The sequence below is a fragment of the Calidris pugnax genome, unplaced genomic scaffold (assembly GCF_001431845.1).
Source record: "Calidris pugnax isolate Ruff unplaced genomic scaffold, ASM143184v1 scaffold38, whole genome shotgun sequence".
Classification (NCBI taxonomy): domain Eukaryota; kingdom Metazoa; phylum Chordata; class Aves; order Charadriiformes; family Scolopacidae; genus Calidris; species Calidris pugnax.
Genome location: NW_015090995.1, coordinates 19,474,592 through 19,496,561, shown reverse-complemented (window position 1 = coordinate 19,496,561; position 21,970 = coordinate 19,474,592). Strand labels below are relative to the sequence as shown.

Genomic DNA, 21,970 nt, shown 5'->3' with positions numbered 1-21,970 from the left:
GAAGCATTTAGAGGAGGAGATAAAGAGAATGATGGAAGCATCTCTCAAAGGTGAAAGTTGCCAAATGATTTCTTCTCCTTAAATCCTTCCCAGGGATATCTGGAAATGAAAGTTGTCTGCCAGGAATCAGAGCGGAAAATAGCCTGTATCGGGCAGCATTATGTCAGGGAGCGAGGAAGCCTGTGCTAAATACATTAAAGATGATGAGAGAGAAAAATTCCCAGGGAAACCAGAAACACAGAGTGTGTTTAACGAAGTTGAAGCTTCAAGATCAGTGTGTTGTGCTGGGAGTATCTTGTACTGTTGTTTTTTCAGTGTGCATTTGGGAGCTGCAGGCAGCTACGTACTGAATTGTGGAAAGACGAGGCTTACTGGAGCCTCAGTTGAAGGTAGAAGATGTGGATAGGAGATTTCAATAAACAAGATATTCTTTGAGGAGCTCAAGAGATAAAAAGAATTAATGCCAGAGGGAGGTCTGGGTTGATAGCAAGCTTAGATATGCTGAAGGGAAGGTTTGTGGAAGAGATTTTATGTCCTTACTACTCCTCCTCATAGACTGCAACAAACTTGAACTTGTTTCTATTAATTGCTATTTAATTTCTTTACAGGAAAAGAATAATATTAAGTGGGCTTCCAGATGGGATTACATTTTGGAGTCCATGCCACATACAAACATCCAGTGGTTTAGGTAAGACTTGAATTTATTCAGGAATAACCTCACAGGTGAGCACAAAGTTCTTATTTGTGCTTCTAGGGATATTATAACTTCTGCTCTGGGTAGAACAAAGTCTGTTAGTTTTCAGGCAAGAAAACTTTATTGTTTTCATATGTGAAGTAACTTTTATCAGTTTTTCCATCTCTTGGGAGTGACTGTAGTGTTGCATTTCACCAAAGGAATGTGCCGTTAGTGTCCGAAAAGGAGGCAGCTTCCATCATTTTACTTTATCATCTCTCTTTTGGAGAACTTTTGAGCTGTTGTTGCTCTGCAGTGTTCTCATTGTTACCTCTCACTTGGCAGTTAGAGAAAGCCAGAGAGTATGTGCACTGTGTGTTTTGTACTCTTCAGCTGCTTACAATAAAAAGAAGAGCTTTTTTTTTAACGAGTAAAAGGCATCTATGAAAAGTTCTTCCCTCTGTGCCAGGCAAATGATATCAAGTAATTATATAATTTATGTTGAAATGTTAATGTTTTACAGCATAATGTGTTTGAAAAGGCTAATCTGTTTAAATATGTCTCTACAAAATACGAAATGGCATGATGTAGATTCCATTGGTTGATAGTCTGCTTTAAGAGCTGTTTCGCTCAGGGAAATTACTTCTGAGCTACATAAGGAGGAAAACAAAGAAAAGCAATATGCAACTGTCTTGAGAATTAACAATGTATCATAAAATATTACTCTCACTTCTGTCTTCTAAGAAATCATAAAGGCATACAACTTAAAAAAGTTTACCTTCTATGAGTGGGGAAAATACTAAAAGGTCTGAATGACTTAAAGTCTAAATATCTAAGGCTGTTCCTCAGAGCCAAGCTGTGCATGAGTTGGAGTCCATGTCCTGGAACCTGAATAAAAATAGATTAAAGGTTTTGACTTTTTCTTTCTCTACAGCATAATGAATTCCCTGGTAATTGTTCTCTTCTTATCTGGCATGGTGGCTATGATCATCCTGAGGACTCTTCATAAAGACATTGCAAGATACAACCAGATGGACTCTTCCGTGAGTAAAACTTACAGCTTTTACACGAGCACGTTTTTCTGGCCATAGCGATGCCTGCCAATTAGTTTTGAATACAATCTAAAGAGATGGATAACTACCAGGAATTTGATACATGCTAATATATCTGGGAGTTAAAAATAGCTTTATTGCTATTTCGTCTTTTCTAGCAGCAGGAATACACAGGCAGATGGTGACAGTCTCACTTTTCTAGCATAATTTGTTGAACTTGTAATACGTAAGGACAGACTTCAGGTTTTAGAAGTTTGTGGAGTGATTCACAGACATTTTTTGGTAGTGAACACATTTGAAATGTAAGTCACTTTGTTCCGAGGTCTCAACCAAGGAAAACCTTTTTTTAATAAATACTTTCACGCTATACCAACAGCCCCAAGACACGGTGCAGACATTGAAACGTGTTCAGGTGTTGGTTCACCATCAACATGTGGCTGTTGCTCCTGAGACCTGTGGTTGTATCACGGAGTCAGTCAGGACGTGTAGCTGGTGATATGATACTGACCCAAGCCATTGGTGTGTTGTTTATGGAGTCTCCATCCTTGGAGATACTCAAAAGCCATCTGGAGGTCCACCAACTCTGGAGGTCGCTTCCAACATCAACCAGTGAATGATTCTATGACTCTGGCAACCTGAGACTGTACATAAGATACCTGTTTTAAGTCACATTATGTGGCCTCAGCACAGGACCTGTGCTCTGTCTGTTGCAGAGACTTCTGTAGCACAGAAGTTAAGACTTTTCTACCCACTCTGGCATATTTTCTCTCTAAAAATCTGTTTTATAGCCTGAACAACCAAACTTGTGAACTTTTGTTGAAATGGTTTTCTATCCTCTGGAAGAGATCAGGCTTAAAACTACTGCAGCCAGGTATTGTCCCCCATTGTAGTGAAGCACAATTGGTGGAATTTTTCCAATTCCACGTTGGAATTGGAAAAATTCCTTTATAATAGTTCTAGTATAGCTTGGCCAGAAAGTGAGTGTGGTCACACGTGGCTTGTGAAGTTTGGAAAGGTTGTGGTCTGAATTTCACATGAAGTATGATGCTATACAACTTCATAAAGCAAAGTTATTTTTTAAACTAAATCTGTATCAGATGATTATTGCAAAAAGGATGAAAATACTAATGGAGTGAAATTAGTGTGAGGATCAATAGTTGACATGCTAAATGTTATGATAGAGAGTCTGATTAACACAGAGTAGCACAAACTGACCTTTTCTTTTGTCTGTGGCTGGAAAGTGTTTTGTCTCTGATTTAGAGATCATAATATTGCAATTCGTGTGCAACGTGACTGATCTCTAGCTCTGATAGAACTACTTGGGGTATGTGTGTAAATGATTTATTTACTTATTTATAGTTTTATTTCCCCTGGTTATCACTATGTCAATCTGAGCCTGGTTTGTCAGACCTAATGTAGTGACTGGAGCTTGTTGCTATTGGACTGAACCTGTTGGGAGTTCTTCTGAAGTGTGTAACTTCTTAAAATGGGAAAGGGGCAGGTCCCTGTAGCGGCTAACAAGTCTCAGTGGAAGAGAATATAATGATTGTGAGTTAAAAAGACTTGACCAGTTGACTGTGAGCGAAAGGCTGAGTAAAAATTACTCTTCCTCATTTGTAAAAGTGATATCTGCAAGGCAAAGATGAGAAATAGTGTCAGATACTACAAAGGTTTGCATTTTCACTCTTGCTGCTGTCTTGTCTGCATAAAGAAATACTTTAAAATGCACAAAAATATTCCATATTTAAACTAAAACATCTGAAAGTACTTTTATTCTTCTTTGTGGTTTTAATATTTAATATCTTTTGTTAATGCAAATCCAGACAGTAATTAAAGTGGAAGAATTTTTCACATCCTTTAACTGATTGTTTTTGTGAAGCTCCTGTTTGATCTCTCAATTAAATTATGTTCAATATCTTACACTGTCTTGTCTTTATTAGTTGGTCATTCTTAATGTGATAAAGAGCAAGACTTCTAGGAGCTTGATTAGTTTTTCTGGATAACAGCAGGGATAGGTGTGACTTTCAAAAAAGCACAATTTTTTATTTTCTTGCCAGTTGTAAGAGACTTAAAGATCTGCTGCAGTTCATGGAGTTGATTTAAATAGGTGTGAAATAATTGTGCAAAAGAGGACCTAAAATTACTTTTAGGGTCTTAGGAGAAGTTTCCTGAGCTGAACTTAGGAGAACTCATGTTAATATTTTTTTCAATGGTAAAAGACAAAACTCTTGTCGTCCTTTTTTTTTTTTAAAAAAAATCTATTTGATGGTGACTGCTTGAGTGTACTGTAATTAATGGATAAGGTGAGGATTACTGCAAGTGTGTGGTAAGTACTAGGTAGTTGCTACTAATATCTGTGTAACAAATGCATAACATACTTTTCTTTGAGACTTAAGCAGTGCTGCTAAATGCATACAATTTGGTACTTGTACCCACAAAGCTTTCATTATAAATGGTGCATTGGTCATGTTATCCTGGTGAAAATTGGCATTTTTAAAAAAAGTATTAGCAAAACTTTTGTCCTGTTACAGCTTTAAAAAGTGTGTAGGTCCCTGTGTTTGCAAACTGGTATTCTATATTTGCCTAGCTGGGAGGGAGAGCCAAGGGGAAGGCTGAAGGTAGAATGATGCAAAAGAAGCATTTTCAGTATCGCCTACTTCTGCTACAGAATATGCTTTAGTCATATAAAAGGTCTTGGAGTACTGTCATGGATCTTATATAAGAGAAACTGGAGGTTTGAGGCTTTGTTTATAAACACTTCTTAAAAATTTACAGTAATTTTTAGCATATTGGCCAATATTCAAAAGTATCTATTTAGATTTTCCTCGATTATATTTTTGTAATTATAAAGTGTAGCTTCCTCCTTGGATTAATGATACAAATTCTTATCCCCATCTTTGAATAGTAAAGGTTAGCAATGTAAAATACTGTTGAATTCCTCAAACAAAAGTCTGGAAAACGCTCCTACTCACAGCTAATTGGCCTGTAAGGGAAGAGTTTTATTAAAAATCAAACTTTGAGATGAACGCTCTGGCCCATGCAAGAGATAAACCAGGGGGCTCAATCTGCCGAGCTTGATTTCTCTTTATTTTTCTTAACCCAAGGTGTTTACCATGTAGCTATATGTTTTAAAGTTTGTGTTTAAACCAGAGGGTGTCTTTTGAGTACATTTGCCAGATTAGGTGTTGATAACAAATCTAATACCAGCCATTCCAAATTTGCACGACATTTTTCTTGTTCTATCAGGAGCTAAAGTACTAAACATTTATTTCTGCTTAGGGTTCATCATTTTGAAAACAGTAAAGATTTGCTTCAGGTGGTAACCTTTTTAAATTCTCTCCTTCCTTATTTACCTGGAAAGAGTCTTTTTTCTGTCTCACCTCAACAACTTTCTCATCATCTGAAGCTGAACTAACTGTGACAACTTATAGGAAAGTGTGGTCTTTATACTTCTTTAGCCAAAATTACCTTTCTCTACAGAGCACTGATGTGTTAGAATTGCACCTAGACACCTGGTGTTATTTTCTTTGCAGGCATGGTTTTGTGTCATGGGGTTTTTTTATCCCAATGTTATCTTGTGTTTAATAGTTTTCAGCTTTTGTATTAGTCTATCAGACTTCTGAGAGTAACTTCTAGCCAACAAATGCAAGCAGAGGTATCAGTATGGAGAAGTGGGGAAGACAAAGATAATTTTCCAGCAAAAAAAGTATAATTACATAATCTGTCACAAGTTAAGATGCTCTATGTTGTTCACCAATTTAGTGTGTATTTTCTTACCCTGTTTTTTACGTGCTGTAAATCTAGTGGTAAGAAGTCCGTTGAACTAAACTCAGTACTCCCAGCTTGAATGAAACCTGTGGTTTTTAACCTTGTGAGGAAGAGAGGGGTTGTCTTGAAGGGTTGGGTTTTTGTGGCCATGTGTGTGTTGGCTTTTTTTTGTGAGGTGTTTCTTTTGAGTGACTTTATTGAAAAGTTTTATTCTTCAGCAGTGGTTCTTTAGAGCTGCTGGACTGAGGTCCCCCTCTCGGTGCCATCCATCTATTAATCTTTATCAGTGGCACAAGGAGTGTTGGTACTTGTCCCTAGTGATTCCAGGGAGCAGGTTTTCTTCTGAAGTCCAGGAACCATTTCATTCCCTTCCAGTATTGTCATTGAGAGGGATGTGCTTTGTAATGGAAGCAAAGGAAGATAAATGCGTGAACTAGATTGAAATGCTATAATCCAAGTTAAATTAAATGCAATGCTTTGTTTTAGTTTAAATTTAGAATGAAGTTATGTGGCTTGGCTAATTACACTTTGTTTTTTCTTGCTTTAAGAGATGAGGATTTTCTTAATAAATCCTGCCTTTTTCTTTCACTGAACCATTAGGGGGTTATAAAATCAATGCGTGATGAATCAGATGCAATTACTCTGTCTTTGGATCTAAACTGGAAGTTAATCAAACTTTAAATATCTGTTTTGCATCTTGTTTGTGTTAATTCACTACTGCATTATGTATCTCTGCTAAGGACATTGTTGACTTTATACAGGAAGATGCCCAAGAGGAATTTGGCTGGAAGCTGGTTCATGGAGATGTGTTTAGACCTCCAAGGAAGGGGATGTTACTGTCTGTCTTCTTGGGCCAAGGAACACAAATTTTCATTATGACGTTTATTACTTTATGTAAGTAACTTTATGGAGGTGATGTGTTTGTAGTGCAATAGTCTAAGAAAGATGCAATATTATTAAGCAAATGATAGAAGCTTTCTTTTGGAAAGAAGTCCGTCCTTTAGTAAAATAAAATATTAATGCTGTTTCATAACAATAATCTCAATATATTCAGCAACGCAGTTGTAAGCAGAGTTGTTCAAAGTGTTGTGATATCTGGACTAATTCAGATTCTTCATGATTGCAGAAATGAAGCTTTCTTGTTACAAGTTTCTTCTGGGGGAAAAAAAAAAAAAACACAACAGTTTGTCATGGTGTAAATTATTTCAAGGATCCAGTAATACAAGTTCAAAGACGTGTAATCAAAGCTTTAATGTTCTCAGAACACTTTTTATCTGATCTGTTTGACACAGCAGCCTGCAGCCGTGCAGGAATAAGAGCAGGAATGCATGCCAAAGAAATAATACTGACACAACGCCGAGATAGGGAGAGCCTATCATACAGAGCTATATAGACGTGGGATAATGTCACCTGTCACCAGTTGGTGCTTTATTATACGTTATCTGTAAAGTATATTGCCTTTCCTTTTTATACTCTACAGTAGAATTGGGAAGTCTGCTGATATTTATTACAAAAGAAGATATTTTTCAAATTCTGCTTTCTGGGTTTGATTCGGATATTTGTATCTTTCATAGAGGAGCTGCTTTTTTTTTTTCCTATTCATTACATGATGCTATAAGTCTGCTGATATTTATTACAAAAGAAGATATTTTTCAAATTCTGCTTTCTGGGTTTGATTCAGATATTTGTATCTTTCATAGAAGAGCTGCTTTTTTTTTTTTCCTCCCTATTCATTACACGATGCTATAGGATGAGTAGAATTTTCTTGATGGGCTTGTCTTTCAGTGTTGATCACAGCTCTTTGTAACTTACCTAACTGCAATAATTTTCTGTGCAACTAGTGTAGTGTAGAAAGAAATTGGGGAGAAAAAAAGCTTTCTGAGGATCTCTCTGGGCTGGCCCCTGCAATTAGTGGAGCCTCCTGTTAAAGAGGTTTATTTTTAAGATAGCACACTCTTGAGTGAAGCGTTATAGCGGTGGCTGAAAGCCTTTTGTGGAATTTCAAGCAAGTTACTCTTTACCTTCTATCTTCACAGTTATTTCTACCTTAAAAAACAAACAAAAACCCAAAATCAAACCTAAAAAAAACCCCTAACATCTTTCCCCCCACCACCAAAACCACTCTTAGCTCTGTCAAAGTTCTTGGCTTCTCCAGACCTGCTGTTCCCAGATGTCCTTTATGCTACGTATGAGATGTCTCTTGTCACTTAGAATGTATAGGTATTGTCCATGTGTGTTTACAGGAGGACTGTAGGAACTTGGAAGCAGATGTTTTCAAGCTGAAATTTGGTTCAGGCTCATTGTTCATCTCTGTGTGGCATTTTCTTTTTCAGTTTTTTGGCTGTGAGAAACTTTCTATTTAAAAAGATGAGAAGTAATGCATTATTAGGAATGAAATTATGACATTAGGGCTACGATCATGCGATGGGGATATGTGAGAGCTTATGCACATGGTCTTCATTTAAATATCTGGTAGTAAAAGGGGTACACCTGTACAGTGAAATGTGTTACAGGGGGATTTTGGCACGTGTCCACAAATGACTAAATCTTTTTGTCTCTTCAGTCCTGGCTTGCCTTGGATTCCTTTCTCCTGCCAACCGTGGTGCTTTGATGACCTGTGCAGTTGTATTGTGGGTCTTACTGGGAACTCCAGCCGGTTACGTGTCTGCTCGAATGTACAAGAGTAAGTACATGCATTTATTTAATGTGACACAGCAGGTTACATTCAGTATATAGTATACTGAAACCTCAGGCTGAAGCGGGTCTCTCAGACAACAAATCTGCTTCTTGCTGCTGGACTGCAAAACAGTTGGAAAAAATCTTAACTTAGAATTGTTTTTACTTTTTCCCCCTCAGCATTCAGAGGCGAGAAGTGGAAGACAAACGTTTTGCTTACAGCTCTGCTTTGCCCTGGGTTAGTATTGTTTCTCCTCGTTCTTTCCTTTATCCTTAAGTATAAATGAATCTGAGGTGGGAAGGAATGGGGGGGAAAGAGTGAATTATGATGCGTATGAATCTGAGGTGGGAAGGAATGGGGGGGGGGGAAAGAGTGAATTATAATGCATGTTTGTGTGATTATTTTCTTTCTTCTCCAAGTTGCGGTTTCTTTTCTGTATTGCCTGTGTGTGAATGTAAAGAAAAGTGAATTGTGAGGTGCTGGAGCTGGTTCTGGGCTCCCCAGTTCAAGCAGGACAGGGAACTGCTGGGAAGGGTGCAGCAGAGGACCACAAAGATGATTAGGGTATGAAGCATCTCTCTTACAAGGAAAGGCTGAGGGACTTGGGTCTGTTTAGTCTTCAGTACTTCTTGGTTGCAACTCTGGGTACACAAAGCTACCCTGCAACAAATGTCCTTGGCAAAGGTTGAGGAAAAGGTTATAAATGATTACTTAAGGTGTTTCCCCCCCAAAAAACCACCCAGAATGAATAAAACGTGACTGGTTTTTGAGTTGAGTAGAATTTCATCAAATGAAATGTAATGCGTTCAATAACAACTGACTGTAGTGTTTCTATGAGGAAATCTGATTTCTAAACAAAATGTGCTTGGGTCTCCCTGCTGTCGTTTAGATATTATCTTGAGAGGGAAGAAAATATTTATCGGTGGAAGAAATATCGTGCTGATCATTTAAACTCCCAAATAAATTAAGTTTCACAAAGGAAGTAAAACGATTGGGGATGGTAGAATAGGAACAGATGTCTTGATTATGCTGTGCTAGTTCGGTGAATTTGCATAATATCATAAACAGCCTAAGGCCGTTACAGTCTCCACGGGCTGATGGGAGTTCATATTTGCAGTGGGGTCTTTTACAAGCTTGGGCAGATGATAAAGATTAGCGTGACTTCTAATATGGATTTTATTTTTGGTTTTTTGTTCAATGAGATGCTTACACCAGGTGTGCTTAATTTAACAAGTCTCTTCCCCCAAACAGTTTTGGCAAGTGTGAGGCCTCTCCCAGGGAAAAAGGAGCCTGTCTATTGCTCTAGTCCTCCTTTCTCCCTTCTTAAATTAAATACAGTGGAGGATGCATGTTCACTTCAGGGCAGTTTAAATTCTGCCTCAGGAACTCTTATTTTTAACAAACCCCAGACAATGATGCCCTTTGCAGGGGCCCTTCCTGAGGCTGAATTTTCCAGGATGCAGCTCTGAATCCATGAATAATGAGAGTTCAAGCAGGGTTTTATATGGGGTTCCTTTGCGGTACCTTTTGCTTTGCTTTCAGAGTGGGATGTTTGAAATCTTCGTTGTATGTCTCAGAGTTTCCTAGTGTTTTAGCAGAATTTTCTAGTGTTTTACCAGAATTTTTACAAAATGAGGCAGATGTGTTTAACAAACCCCAGACAATGATGCCCTTTGCAGGGGCCCTTCCTGAGGCTGAATTTTCCAGGATGCAGCTCTGAATCCATGAATAATGAGAGTTCAAGCAGGGTTTTATATGGGGTTCCTTTGCGGTACCTTTTGCTTTGCTTTCAGAGTGGGATGTTTGAAATCTTCGTTGTATGTCTCAGAGTTTCCTAGTGTTTTAGTGGAATTTCCTAGTGTTTTACTAGAATTTTTACAAAATGAGGCAGATGCACTTAACTTAGCAGGGAAGGAACAGGTCTGGAGACATATTGTGACCGATGCGGTCATTATTTAAATTCTCTAAAGGTATGGGCAGCTTAACTGTGTAACTCCATGAGCTGTTAATGCCAAGATTTTGGTTGAAGAGCTCTTTTTTTGGAGATTTTGCTGTCACTGGTTTTTCAGAAGGAGTTTACTGCTTATAAAGGACCTAGATAAAGATACTAAATTACTGGTGATAATAGGAAAGGTGATTCAGATGATAAGAGGGATTTGGGGTTTTGGGGTTTTTTTTTTGCATTCTATGTATAGATTTTTCCAAGGGAGTGTTTCTGTTACTCTTTGGTTTTATGTGCAGAGTGTTTATTTAAATAGTGGCTTTACCATGGGTACTTGCATTAGAAACACTGGATGTTGCAAGTGCTGAAAGTAACCAGGACTCAATGAAAGATTGAGAGAAGATGCATTTTTCTGATGCAGATTTTTAACTGGTTTATGGTTTTTAATACTAACTGATATTTATTTTTTTCCTGAATATTTTAATATCTTTTGTGATCTTTTTTTTTAGGATTGTCTTTGCTGATTTCTTCATTATGAATCTCATTCTGTGGGTTAAAGGATCCTCAGCTGCCATCCCTTTCGGCACCTTGGTTGCTATCCTGGCAATGTGGTTTGGAATTTCAGTCCCACTGACCTTTGTTGGTGCATATTTTGGCTTCAAGGAGAAGGTGGGGCTCTTTGAATTTGATTTGAAATCCACTGGTCCCCTGTAGTTGAGCCACTCAATCCCTGAGCATACAACAACTGGTTGGATTGAAACATCTATTGCCCTACAATTGTAAAATGATGCTTTACTTTGTCATGATTTTGAAACTGAGTATATGTTTGTAATGTCACGTTAAAGGTGGGGTTTTTTCCTGTCTATTCACTAGAATGAGAATCTCTTAGTGCTCTTGGAGGCCTTGCCTTTTATACCGCAGCAATACCTCAGCAGTTTCATTTTTAAGTACTACTTCAAAAGTACTTCAAGTTGTACTTCACTAGTTTTAGATAATGCCAGACAACTAAGGAAAAGGTGTTTGTTTTGGGTTGGTTTGTTTGGTTTTTTTTTTACTAAGAACTGAACCAATTTCCCTGACCAATGGTGGGAATGTCTGAAGCATGTGTGTGTTTTCCTGATGATGTAGATTTTTGGTTTGGTAACTTGTGATGGCTTATGGATGAAAATAAAGTCATATTTATCAAATGCTAATACTAGGGAAAAGTAATCTTATTTATGATGTAACAACTTATCTTTTAATTCTATTAATTTCTCCCCAAAGCCTATTGAACATCCAGTTCGTACAAACCAGATTCCTCGCCAAATTCCAGAGCAGTCCTTCTTCACAAAGCCCTTGCCTGGTATCATAATGGGTGGTATCTTGCCCTTTGGCTGTATTTTTATTCAGCTTTTCTTCATTCTAAATAGCATTTGGTGAGTATTGTTGTTGTTGTTCAAGTTATGCTGGTTTGATAATAAACACACAGGGAGTTTAAACATCCCCAACCAATTAATAAATCAATATAAGGAATAAACCAATTTATAAATCATAGAATTGGCTAGTTTGGAAGAGACCTTTAAGATCCAACCATCAACCTGACTCTGATTAAAAAAAATAATAATAATAAAAAAAAAAATCACTAAACCATATCTCTAAGCACTATGTCAACGTGTCTGTTAAATATCTCCAGGGATGGTGCCTCAACCACTTCCCTGGGCAGCCCATTCCAAGGCTTCATAACCCTTTCAGTGTCAAAATTGTTCCTAATATCCCATCTAAACCTCCCCTGGCACAACTTGAGGCTGTTTCCCCTTGTCCCATTGCCTGTTCCTTGGGAGAAGAGACCGACCCCCCCTGGCTACACCCTCCTTTCAGGGAGTTGGAGAGAGCAATAAGGTCTCCCCTCAGCCTCCTTTTCTCCAGGCTGAACACCCCCAGCTCCCTCAGCATCTCCTCATAAGCCTTATTCTCCAGACCCCTCCCCAGCTCCATTGCCCTTCTCTGGACCCGCTCCAGCCCCTCAATGTCTTTCTTGTGGTGAGGGGCCCAAAACTTGGATGTCTGTCTTTCTTGTGGTGAGGGGCCCAAAACTGGATGTAGCCCTCGAGGTTGGGCCTCACCAGTGCCCAGTCCAGGGGGACCAGCACCTCCCGAGTCCCACTCGCCACACTGTTCCTGACACAGGCCAGGATGCTGGTGGCCTTCTTGGCCACCTGGGCACACTGCTGGCTCATGTTCAGCCAACAGTTGACCAACATCCCCAGGTCCTTTTCTGCCAGGCAGCTCCAGCCACTCTGCCTGTAGCGCTGCAGGGGGTTAAATCTTTGATCTTGTTGCAGACTTTTGTGGCATTCCCAAAAGCTACATATTTATTCCTGTGCTTAGAATTTATAAAACAAGTTGTTCTTATTGACAACTGCAAAGTGTAGAATTCGAGTCCAATTTCCTTGTTTTGTCTTTCTGGCTCTGAAAGCACAACCGTGGTTTCATGCTGCTGTGGTCAGGTGGAGCTTCATCCGGTGTGCAACGATATTCTGATTTATGAAACTAAGATGATCTAGCAGTTTCAGCTGTTAAATCAGAATTAAGTCAAGGTCTTGGGATTCCATGTTCTGTAAAACAAAGACTCCACCCCCTGTGAAACATCTGCACCACTCCTAAATCGTGTCAAAACCAAGTCAAGCGAGTGCGTAGAAAATTAAACCAGTGCAGTCTTTCTTAACTTTCACAATGTGACTGTGAAATGTGTAATATATTGTTGTTCAATGGAAAATGTTAATCTGAAGGTGCCAGGTTTTTAAGATGCCCTCTGTTTATGTTGAGATTTCTTAGAGAACAGTTTTCTAAATCAGTTTTTTAACACAAATGTATTAGATACATTACCCTTTCATGTTAGTCCTCAAGAAAAGTAGAAAAGGTGCAATATAACTGTGCTGAAAAATGTAATCAGCTGACAAACATGTACTCTGGGCTTTTGTAGTTGAAATTACTCAATTCCCAAACTATTTCTCATCATTTGTCCTACAGAAGGGAAGCGTGGAGGGAATGTGCAACCAGTACTCCCTCTGACAAATATTCTGGGCTTTTGTAGTTGAAATTACTCAATTCCCAAATTGTTTCTCGTTATTTGTCCTACAGAAGGGAAGTGTGGAGGGAATGTGCAACCAGTACTCCCTCTGACAAATATTGCACTGCAGTAGTTGTCACCATCACTCAATGAAGTTGATTTGGTTTCTCCCTTTATCTGAAAGACACCAGATTAAAAGTAAACAGATGTATTTCCCTTGCATTTCTTTTTGTGAGGGTTTTTGTGTTTGGTTAGTCCTTGGGGCCTGGAGTCAGCCTTGGTCTGGGAGTGGAGGAGCATCTGGTTGGATGTGGTTGAGGAGACGCAGAAACCCCTGGAGAACTTAGCGGTGAGGGGAGGAGGGAAGTGGGTGTCCTAACTAGGGAGGGTGCAGGAGTTGGGGAAGCTAAAGGTCCTCTCAACAGAGGCCTGAAGTGATAAAATCTCAGGTGGAAACTGTCCATAAAGGTTCTCTGTGAAACTTTATAGACACTGATTTCAGGGAATGCATAATTGAAGACTCTGAACATTGCTCTGTGAAGCAGTTATTTTATTAGTGCTAGCTTAAATGAATGCATCTTTATAGAGTGTGTTTAGGTAAAGAAATTTTTTTATGAATCGGCTAATAGTGGTATAGACAAAGGTACCCCAGTGCTGTGGGTTTTTTTGGTTTTGGGGTTTTTCTTGGTTTGTTTTTTGATTAGCAACGTGATACTGTACATTAATCGAGAACTTAAATCACAAATGAGACTCTTGTTCTTTCTTTGTTTGTTTGTTTTTTTAATTTTAGGTCTCATCAGATGTATTACATGTTTGGATTCCTGTTCCTAGTTTTTATAATTCTTCTAATTACGTGTTCAGAAGCTACAGTTCTGCTGTGCTACTTCCATCTGTGCGCAGAGGTAAACAGTGCAGTTTTGATGTAGATACCACTTTTAGCTGGAGGATGTTAGAAATAGAGTTGAGATATTTGCATACACTGTGGGTTGTGTTGTTGGCTCGTCACATGCCTATCGAAGCCACTCATTTGGAATGGGCCTTTTGCTTCAAAAACCACCATTTGCAGCAGATAAGCAAAAATAAACAGGCTTAATCTTAGAATAATTTCCTGTTCCTAGCAGAAGCAATACAACTGACTTTGAGAAAGGGGAAAAAAAGCTATGTGCTATGTTGGAATTTTTCTTTTTTTTGAGATAAATTTGGGAAAATTCAGTGTATTTCATACTATGTTTTTTTAAACCAGCTTATTTATATTCTGTTTTCTATGTGATATCTCTTACTGAATGGTTTATTGTGTTTTTTCAGGATTATCATTGGTGGTGGCGATCGTTCTTGACGAGCAGCTTTACAGCAGTTTATCTCTTTATCTATGCAGTTCATTACTTCTTCTCTAAACTCCAGATCACAGGAACTGCCAGCACCATTTTATACTTCGGTTACACAATGATCATGGTCTTGATTTTTTTCCTTTTCACAGGTAAGGACAGTTTTCAAACTAAAATGAGCGGAGGGATTTCCTTTATTAAAATGAGAAACGTTAGGTGAAATTTAGAGTATCTGAAACATTAAATACAATTTATGACTCTTTAGGCAGTGTTACTTTTATGGTTTGTGACACCACACAGCACAGTAAGATATTTTTAAAGGGTTTTTTCCCTAACTTGAAATTACATTTATTTATAGGATAATTAATTTTCCTTTATGGCATATTATATTAGCAGTGAGTTCAGATGATTGTATTTTCAAAATGCCATGCTGTTCACTTTGATATCAGGTGTGGCTCTGGATTTCCTAATTGGTTCTAGAAGTTCTGTAGTTAGAGATAATTGCTCTCTGTGTACAGAGAATAAAAGATGTTTCCCACTTTCACTGTGAGCATCTGTAGTTAGAGATAATTGCTCTCTGTGTACAGAGAATAAAAGATGTTTCCCTGCTTTCACTGTGAGTGAGTGAAGCAGGTTGGTGCTGGGAAGAAAGTGAATGTTGATATTTCCATTACTATTAGAGGGGGTCTCACCTGCTCATTAAGCACTGCTTCTTAATGACAGGAATGTACCTTAGCTGGAGGAACCTATTTGAGATAGGGCTCTTCATTTTCAGGGGTCCTACTTTTCTGATGTTGCTCATGTGGACTAAGTGTCTTCCATGGAATTCCTCTAATATTCATAATGCCTTGACTCAGACTATAATTTCAAGGTTGATTTGATGAGAAATCTGTGCCAGATTTACCATGTGTTAGATGAAATTAGAAGCTTTTTCAAGGGTACTGGCCCTTAAAAATAGCCAGGAGCATTTTATATTGGTGTTCATCGTAGTACTGCTGTTGTGTATGCAGTTTTAACACATGAAATCAGATATTTTATGTATCATGGAGATGGTAGAACTAGAGAAAATGCTACTTTATTTGTAATGGGTTGTTTGTCAAACTGACCTTTACATTCATTCCAGAGGGTTGTAATAGGGAATCTCTTTGTGGATGGTGTGACGGTTCGTATTGTTACTTCTTAACATCTTCTGCCTGATTATTGAAACCTGCTGTAATTACTTTGGGTTGGCTTTATGAAATGCATCACTAGCCTCCCTTGATGCAGTTAAAAAAAAAAAAAAAAGTGGCTAAAATAAGTAATGAAAGTAAGTCTTAGCATCGGACTTCAAGTTTGGCAGTTCGGCAATGAGAAGGACCTCTTTCATCTTTATTGCCTCTAATATTGGTTGATATGAAGCAAAAAAAAAAGTGTTCATAATAACACCCTCAATAAAATTACGTGTTTGAACAAAGCAACTTGTCAAAATTACAGTTAACATTAACTGGAAATTATTGCTAGGTTGTTATTGTTGTTTGTTATTTAGACCTGCGTCTCTTCAAAAAAGGTGAAAAAAATGTTAAAAGGAGTAAAAAAAGAGGATTTAATTCTTCTAATTTTTAATTATTAGAAGGCAAACATAAAAGTTGGCATATTGCCAGTGAAACTCCTGCTTAAATCCTGGAGAAAGAGACACGCTCCAGATGTCCTCTATAATATATATCCATATATATTTAAAAAAAAAACCCAACCCGAAACCATAATCTAAAATGTTTTAATTACTTTTAAACTAAAGCAGTATGTTAATGTGTGTCTGGGTTTTAGCATAGGTTAGTTGCTATCCTGCCAATTTCAATTTCACTTAGGAGATGCAAATTGGTAGAATTAAAAATATCCCTTTCATATATAAAATGATAATTGAAATTGTCATGGCAGCTGCTGAAATGGTATTCAAAGCTTCAGATGTGCTGATCCTGGAGTTCTTGATGTGGAGGCCAGTGAGGCCCCAAAAGTACAATAATAAACTCTGCTGCTGTTACTTTTCCAATCTCTCTTTTTTCTTTTTTTTTTTTTTTTTTCCTTTTTGAAATAGAACCACAATAGTGATGGCTGGGGTGCATTTATGAGGAAAGCTACTACATGGTCCCTTTTTTTAAAGTTTAAAACATGTAGTTAATAGACAGATAGAAGAAGTATATGGAGAGTGTAATCAAGTCATATTGATGTAAAATACTGTGATAAATTTCCATAATTAGTTTGATTGATATGTGGGCTGAGAGAGAAGCTATTCTAGGTGGATGACGCAGGCAGAAGATGCCTAATTTTGCTTTGTTTTATAAAATACTACATTATAACACTTTGGAAAATAAGGGTTTGGTCCTTCACAAGTTTATGGAGGTGGGGGATTTTGCTACCATAACTTTACCCGCCGTTTGCATTAATAACCTCCTTCTTCCTGTATGTATGTGCCCAAAATAGGACCTTGATCTCTTCCACTTAAGTTAGCACTAGGTATTTTGGGTTTCTCTATTCTTGCTTATTAGTTCTCAGCAGCTGTGACAGAACTATAAAGGGCAGTGTTAATGCCTCCTCCGTGGCGGTGCGTTGTGTAACCGTGGGCATCACAAAGGGGATCATAATGAATAAGTAAATAGGAACTGAATGCTTGTATGGTACCAGCGGCAATAATATGATCTGATCGGTGAAATCTAACAATTAATGTGCACACCCAAACAAGACAATTCTGGTTTAATGTACAAAAGTGCAGCTAATCTTTCAAGAAATAATAAGTGTGGTTGAATGGGGGTGGCTACGTGATTACATGCATTTTTATGCTGGGAGAGGAAAAAATTCTGAACATAGTCAAAGCATGTTGCTTTACAGTGACCTCTATTTTTGAACATCATTTTCACTTGTGAATTAATGCCATTTTCAAAATTGAGTTTTGATCTTCTGGGTAGATTGTGTTTAGAATCCGAGATTCTGAAGCACCCACCACTGTGCGGTGATTGAAACCAGTATGATACAGAGAGCTTTTAAGGTACATAAGAAGTATCAGCCAAGTGCAGAGTGCTTTTCTATTTGCTTTCTTACAATCTGTTCGTGCTTTGAATTCTTTTTTCTTCATTAAACAATAAAGCTGGAAGAAACGAGTAGAGCACAACAGGCAGCTTAATGTATTTTGACATTATTCTATGCAATAATCCTCGGTTTTAATTTTGAATTTAAACTAGTTTACTAATAACTTTACCCAGTTAGATGCTAACTTGCTGTGTAGAAGATCATCTTTTTGTGTCTAAGAAAACCATTGAGTGGTAATACATATATTGCAGACTGCATGCTAACTTGCTGTGTAGAAGATCATCTTTCTGTGTCTAAGAAAACCATTGCTGAGTGGTAATACATATATTGCAGACTGGAGTATTCAAGGGTATATAAACTGGAGGACAAAAAGATTGAAGAACAACTGTGGTGTCAGTGTCGTATAAATGGATGTATTGGCCACATTTTGCTTCATGGCTAAAGAAACGACATGAGGCATCTTCACAACTGGGCTCTTGAATTTTAAACAGCTCCCACAAAAATGACCTTTAAGCTGTCCCTCCCTGGAATGATCAGTGATGGAGAGGGGGCTGCAGTGCACTGGGATTGGCATCAGTTTCCTAGGCTAATTATCAACCTAGGGGTGATTTAGAAAGGTGGAATCTTAAAATATGAAGGTCACCCACTTTAGGGAAAATTAAAGCTCTATCCCACCCGAGTAAGTTCTGAAACCTGTGCAGTTCAGATGCTTTTTCATTTAATTTAAGCTGGTGAGTGGTTAGGATTGGTGAAAGTAAACGTTAGCCACAAAAATAACTTGTAACATTAGATGAAAACAAGCAAACAGGTTTTCCAGCCTCACTGGAGGACCTGGTGTCAGGCTGGGTGTCTTTGGGCTGTGCTGTTTGATAGAGATGCACGTATGAAAGCTGTAAAAAGAACCCACTTATAATGAAAATGAGTTTATCCCAATTGGAAAATGATGTTAGAGGTCTCAACTATTTGAACTGGTGGGAGGTTTTTTGTTTATTGTTTGGGGGGTTTGAGTTTTGTGGGATTTTTTTTGTGGTGTGGTTTGTTTTTTTTTAACCACTTTTAAATTTTTTTTTTTTAATTTTTTAAAAAAATCACCTTTAGGTATCTATTTTCTGTAGCATGTTCATTGATGTCATGATGAGCTGAAGAGTTGTGCTCCTTCTCGATAGCGCTGCAAAACCTTGGTTTCAGTTTGAATGCGTTTGAAAAGAAATAAATGTAAGCCAGATCCTGGGGTGGTCTTATCTAAAGCTTACTTAAATAGGCCTCTCCTTAGGATAGTAGGAATATTTTATGTAAGGGATGATGCACTTGGAAAAATGCTCAAGATTGAAGAGCTGAGTCTGCTTTTTCAAGAAAATAGGTTGTATTTTAACCAGTACAACTAATAATGACAATTTTACTGGGTAGAGCTACTGTTGTAGCAAACTGATGATGTGCTTATCTGGATTTTAAGACTGGCTTTAGTCAAAGTACTTAAAAGTGGAATTGGCACCTCTTGTACTTACCAGCACTGGCCTAAAGATCCAGTATGTTGTTGCTTTTCTTGATAAACTGCTAAAAGTTGCAATAAGTGGCAAAATTGTGAAATGGGCTGAAATGTAGAAAACATATTCTAGCTAGAATATTCAAACAAGCCAAACTAGTTCAGAGTTATTCTGCTTCCCAAGTCATTACCCATTTGCAGATCCTTTTCTGCTTGGGTTACTTACTCCTGTATAGAAAATTGGAAGCTTTTTGACAGTTACCTTTTGTAGACCTCTTAGTGGTTTGTGGAATCACGAGCACCATCAGGTCTGAGGTGGAAAAAATGCTGAAGTTCAGTGGAAATGGACACAGTACTGCTTATGTTCTTCAAAAAAAAGTTAAGCTTTTTGCTGCAGTACCATAAACAATACTGTAAGTAAAGCAGCTGGACAATTTAAAGCAGCTTATAAATAATATTTCCTTAAATTCATTTCTGGCTATTAATACTGATTTTGTAATGTAACACAAATCTGTGCTGACCTGAGCTTTTGGAAGTTCCTTGTCTTGACTGTTTGGCCCATGTTAGTTAAAAGAGAATAAAATGAGGGCACTAAAAAGGCCTTATTGATTTGCTGTGATTAATTCTCAGTTTTAATTGGCAGCTGGGTTCTTGAGGTGGATTTTCAACCTAGCTGTGATTACACCAGCACCTTTAAACCATTCTGGTTGTAATTTTGGCAGACAATGAGGTCCATAGTTTGGTGTCCTCTTATAAAGTTTCTGCTCCACAGAGCTCTCCACATCTGGAATTTGTAGGATAAACTTGTTCGTGGGAGGGAAGAAGAAATTACAGTATTGGTAAGGCCTAATTAACATTATCTTAGTGATGAGTCTGGCCTTTCTCATAAACTCATGGGTCAGATCTGGTGTCTGACAAACATTACCTCCTAATGTTTGTGTTAGGAAACGTAATCTTACTCTAGTTCCAGTACATTGGCAAAATTTCTGATAAAGTTTAAAAATGGGAGCAGGGGATACTTGCTCTTTGATTTGCTAACAGACTTTTTTTTTTAGGAGGAAAGTTGAAAAATGGATGTCACTGAAACCTGTGCAAATCTGTTTATAGATGAAATGCTTGTTCACAGTGTGAAGTCTTCGGATTCTGCTCTGAATGAGGCTGTTTTATAGAGAGCTAGTGTGTCAGAAAGATTCAGAGTGACAAGGATTGGAGGGAAATACTGTGGATTTAGAGCGTGTTCCCATATTATGGCATGCTCAGAAAACTCTGGAAAATCTCCTTCTTGTGTTAAAAGTTACATATTTTTGTTACGATGTTACAATTTTGTTCTAGAACAGCAGGTATATTTACTTTTTTAAAGATATCTCATCTGTTAAACATTTAGTTTCGAGGCCGTAAAAGGCTTAAAGTGGGCTATATTATAAAAACAACTAGAAAGCAGGTGCTGAGAACCATTATTAGGGGAAAAAACCGTGAGAGTAAGACTTAGAGTAACAATGCTGATATTGGAGTATTGGGCACAGTAGGAAGGAATGAGAATTGACCATAAACTGCGAAGACTTTGCCATGTCAAACCTACAAAGGAATTAAATTCCTTCTGCGGTTGGCGTCTGATCTCCTCTCAACGGCGCTAAATCTGCCGTCTCCCACTGTTTCAGAGGATGATAACTGCAAACTTGGAGGGAAAGGGTAATCTGTGGCATATAATAGTAGGCTGTCAAAAAAGCCTTTAACTGCAAATATACGTGGTAGCACAAAGAACAGGAGAATTGGCATATAGATAATAAGCAGCCCAAGACGGGTCCCTCCCTCGGCAAATGCGGAGATGCAGGCTGAAAGGCAGCAGTGTGATGTATGTAGAAAAGACAAGGGCTTAATAAAGAACCTCCTAGTTAGTACACCAGCCACAATGAACTAGTGCAAAAAGTTGGAGCTGGTGTTAAACATGGGCTGTACAAACAGAAAAGGATGAAACGGGAAAGGAGGAGCCGAGTGCGTGATCTTGCAAATGCCTATAGTGTAAGCAGACAGGGCTGGTCTGTAGCTGGGTCTTTGAGAGGGAATTCAACTGAAGCCTTTCAATTTTCAACCCCTTTTTTTAACTTTTAACCCTTTTTTTTAACTTTTTAACCCTTTCAACCCCTTTATTTAACTTAAGGGTTTTTTTTAACTTTTTTTAAGCATGAGGAACAACGCATTGTTTCTCTTAGAGGCATAAGACTTAATCAAACGTATGAGACTGAACATCTCCTTGCATACTACGTTCTTAAATAACTTAAAGGTGATGGCCATGTCTTTGCAGTTGCCCCATATTAGTGACTGTGGGGTGAAAATTACAGGCTTGTTCTTCAGCTTAAAAATAGAAAATTGGTATAGACTAATGTCATCCAGTGTCATCTCCTCTCACCATCGTCTTACTCCGCACTGGGCTGACTTGAGCCACAGGCCTTGATAAGTGGTCCAAAGTGCCTCCAGAAAGTAGTTGTGGTGTTTGGTTTTGGGGTTTTTTTTTGTCTCCTGCTGTTGGGTTGGGTGATGGGAGGACTGGATTGGTAAGAAATCAAGGCAGGCTCTGCCAAACCAGACACAGCTCTGCTCCCTCAGCACCCTGACGGCACCGCTCCCAGGATGGGGTATGGACATGCTGGTGTTTCCTCCCAGCTTCCCATCAGCTGGGGCTCAGGGGTAACTTAAAAATAAACGCGATGGCCATGTCTTTGCAGTTGCCCCATAATAGTGACTGTGGGGTGAAAATTACAGGCTTGTTCTTCAGCTTAAAAATAGAAAATTGGTATAGACTAATGTCATCCAGTGTCATCTCCTCTCACCACCGTCTTACTCCGTGCTGGGCTAACTTGAGCCACAGGCCTCGACAAGTGGTCCAAAGTGCCTCCAAAAAGTAGTTGTGGTGTTTGGTTTTGGGTTTTTTTTTTTTTTTTTT

General features: G+C 38.3%; 1 protein-coding gene across 1 annotated transcript in view; it reads left to right on the top strand.

The window, feature by feature from the left end:
- The window catches only part of LOC106895716 (transmembrane 9 superfamily member 2-like), a 37,818-nt gene that overhangs the window by 14,116 nt on the left and 1,732 nt on the right, over window positions 1-21,970 (top strand). Inside the window, exons 8-16 of the mRNA XM_014955326.1 lie at window positions 609-688; window positions 1,608-1,716; window positions 6,255-6,387; window positions 8,057-8,176; window positions 8,350-8,407; window positions 10,622-10,781; window positions 11,376-11,527; window positions 13,952-14,063; window positions 14,467-14,638. Of these exons, the coding sequence (XP_014810812.1) occupies window positions 609-688; window positions 1,608-1,716; window positions 6,255-6,387; window positions 8,057-8,176; window positions 8,350-8,407; window positions 10,622-10,781; window positions 11,376-11,527; window positions 13,952-14,063; window positions 14,467-14,638 (1,096 nt within the window). The remainder of the gene's footprint in view (window positions 1-608; window positions 689-1,607; window positions 1,717-6,254; window positions 6,388-8,056; window positions 8,177-8,349; window positions 8,408-10,621; window positions 10,782-11,375; window positions 11,528-13,951; window positions 14,064-14,466; window positions 14,639-21,970) is intronic.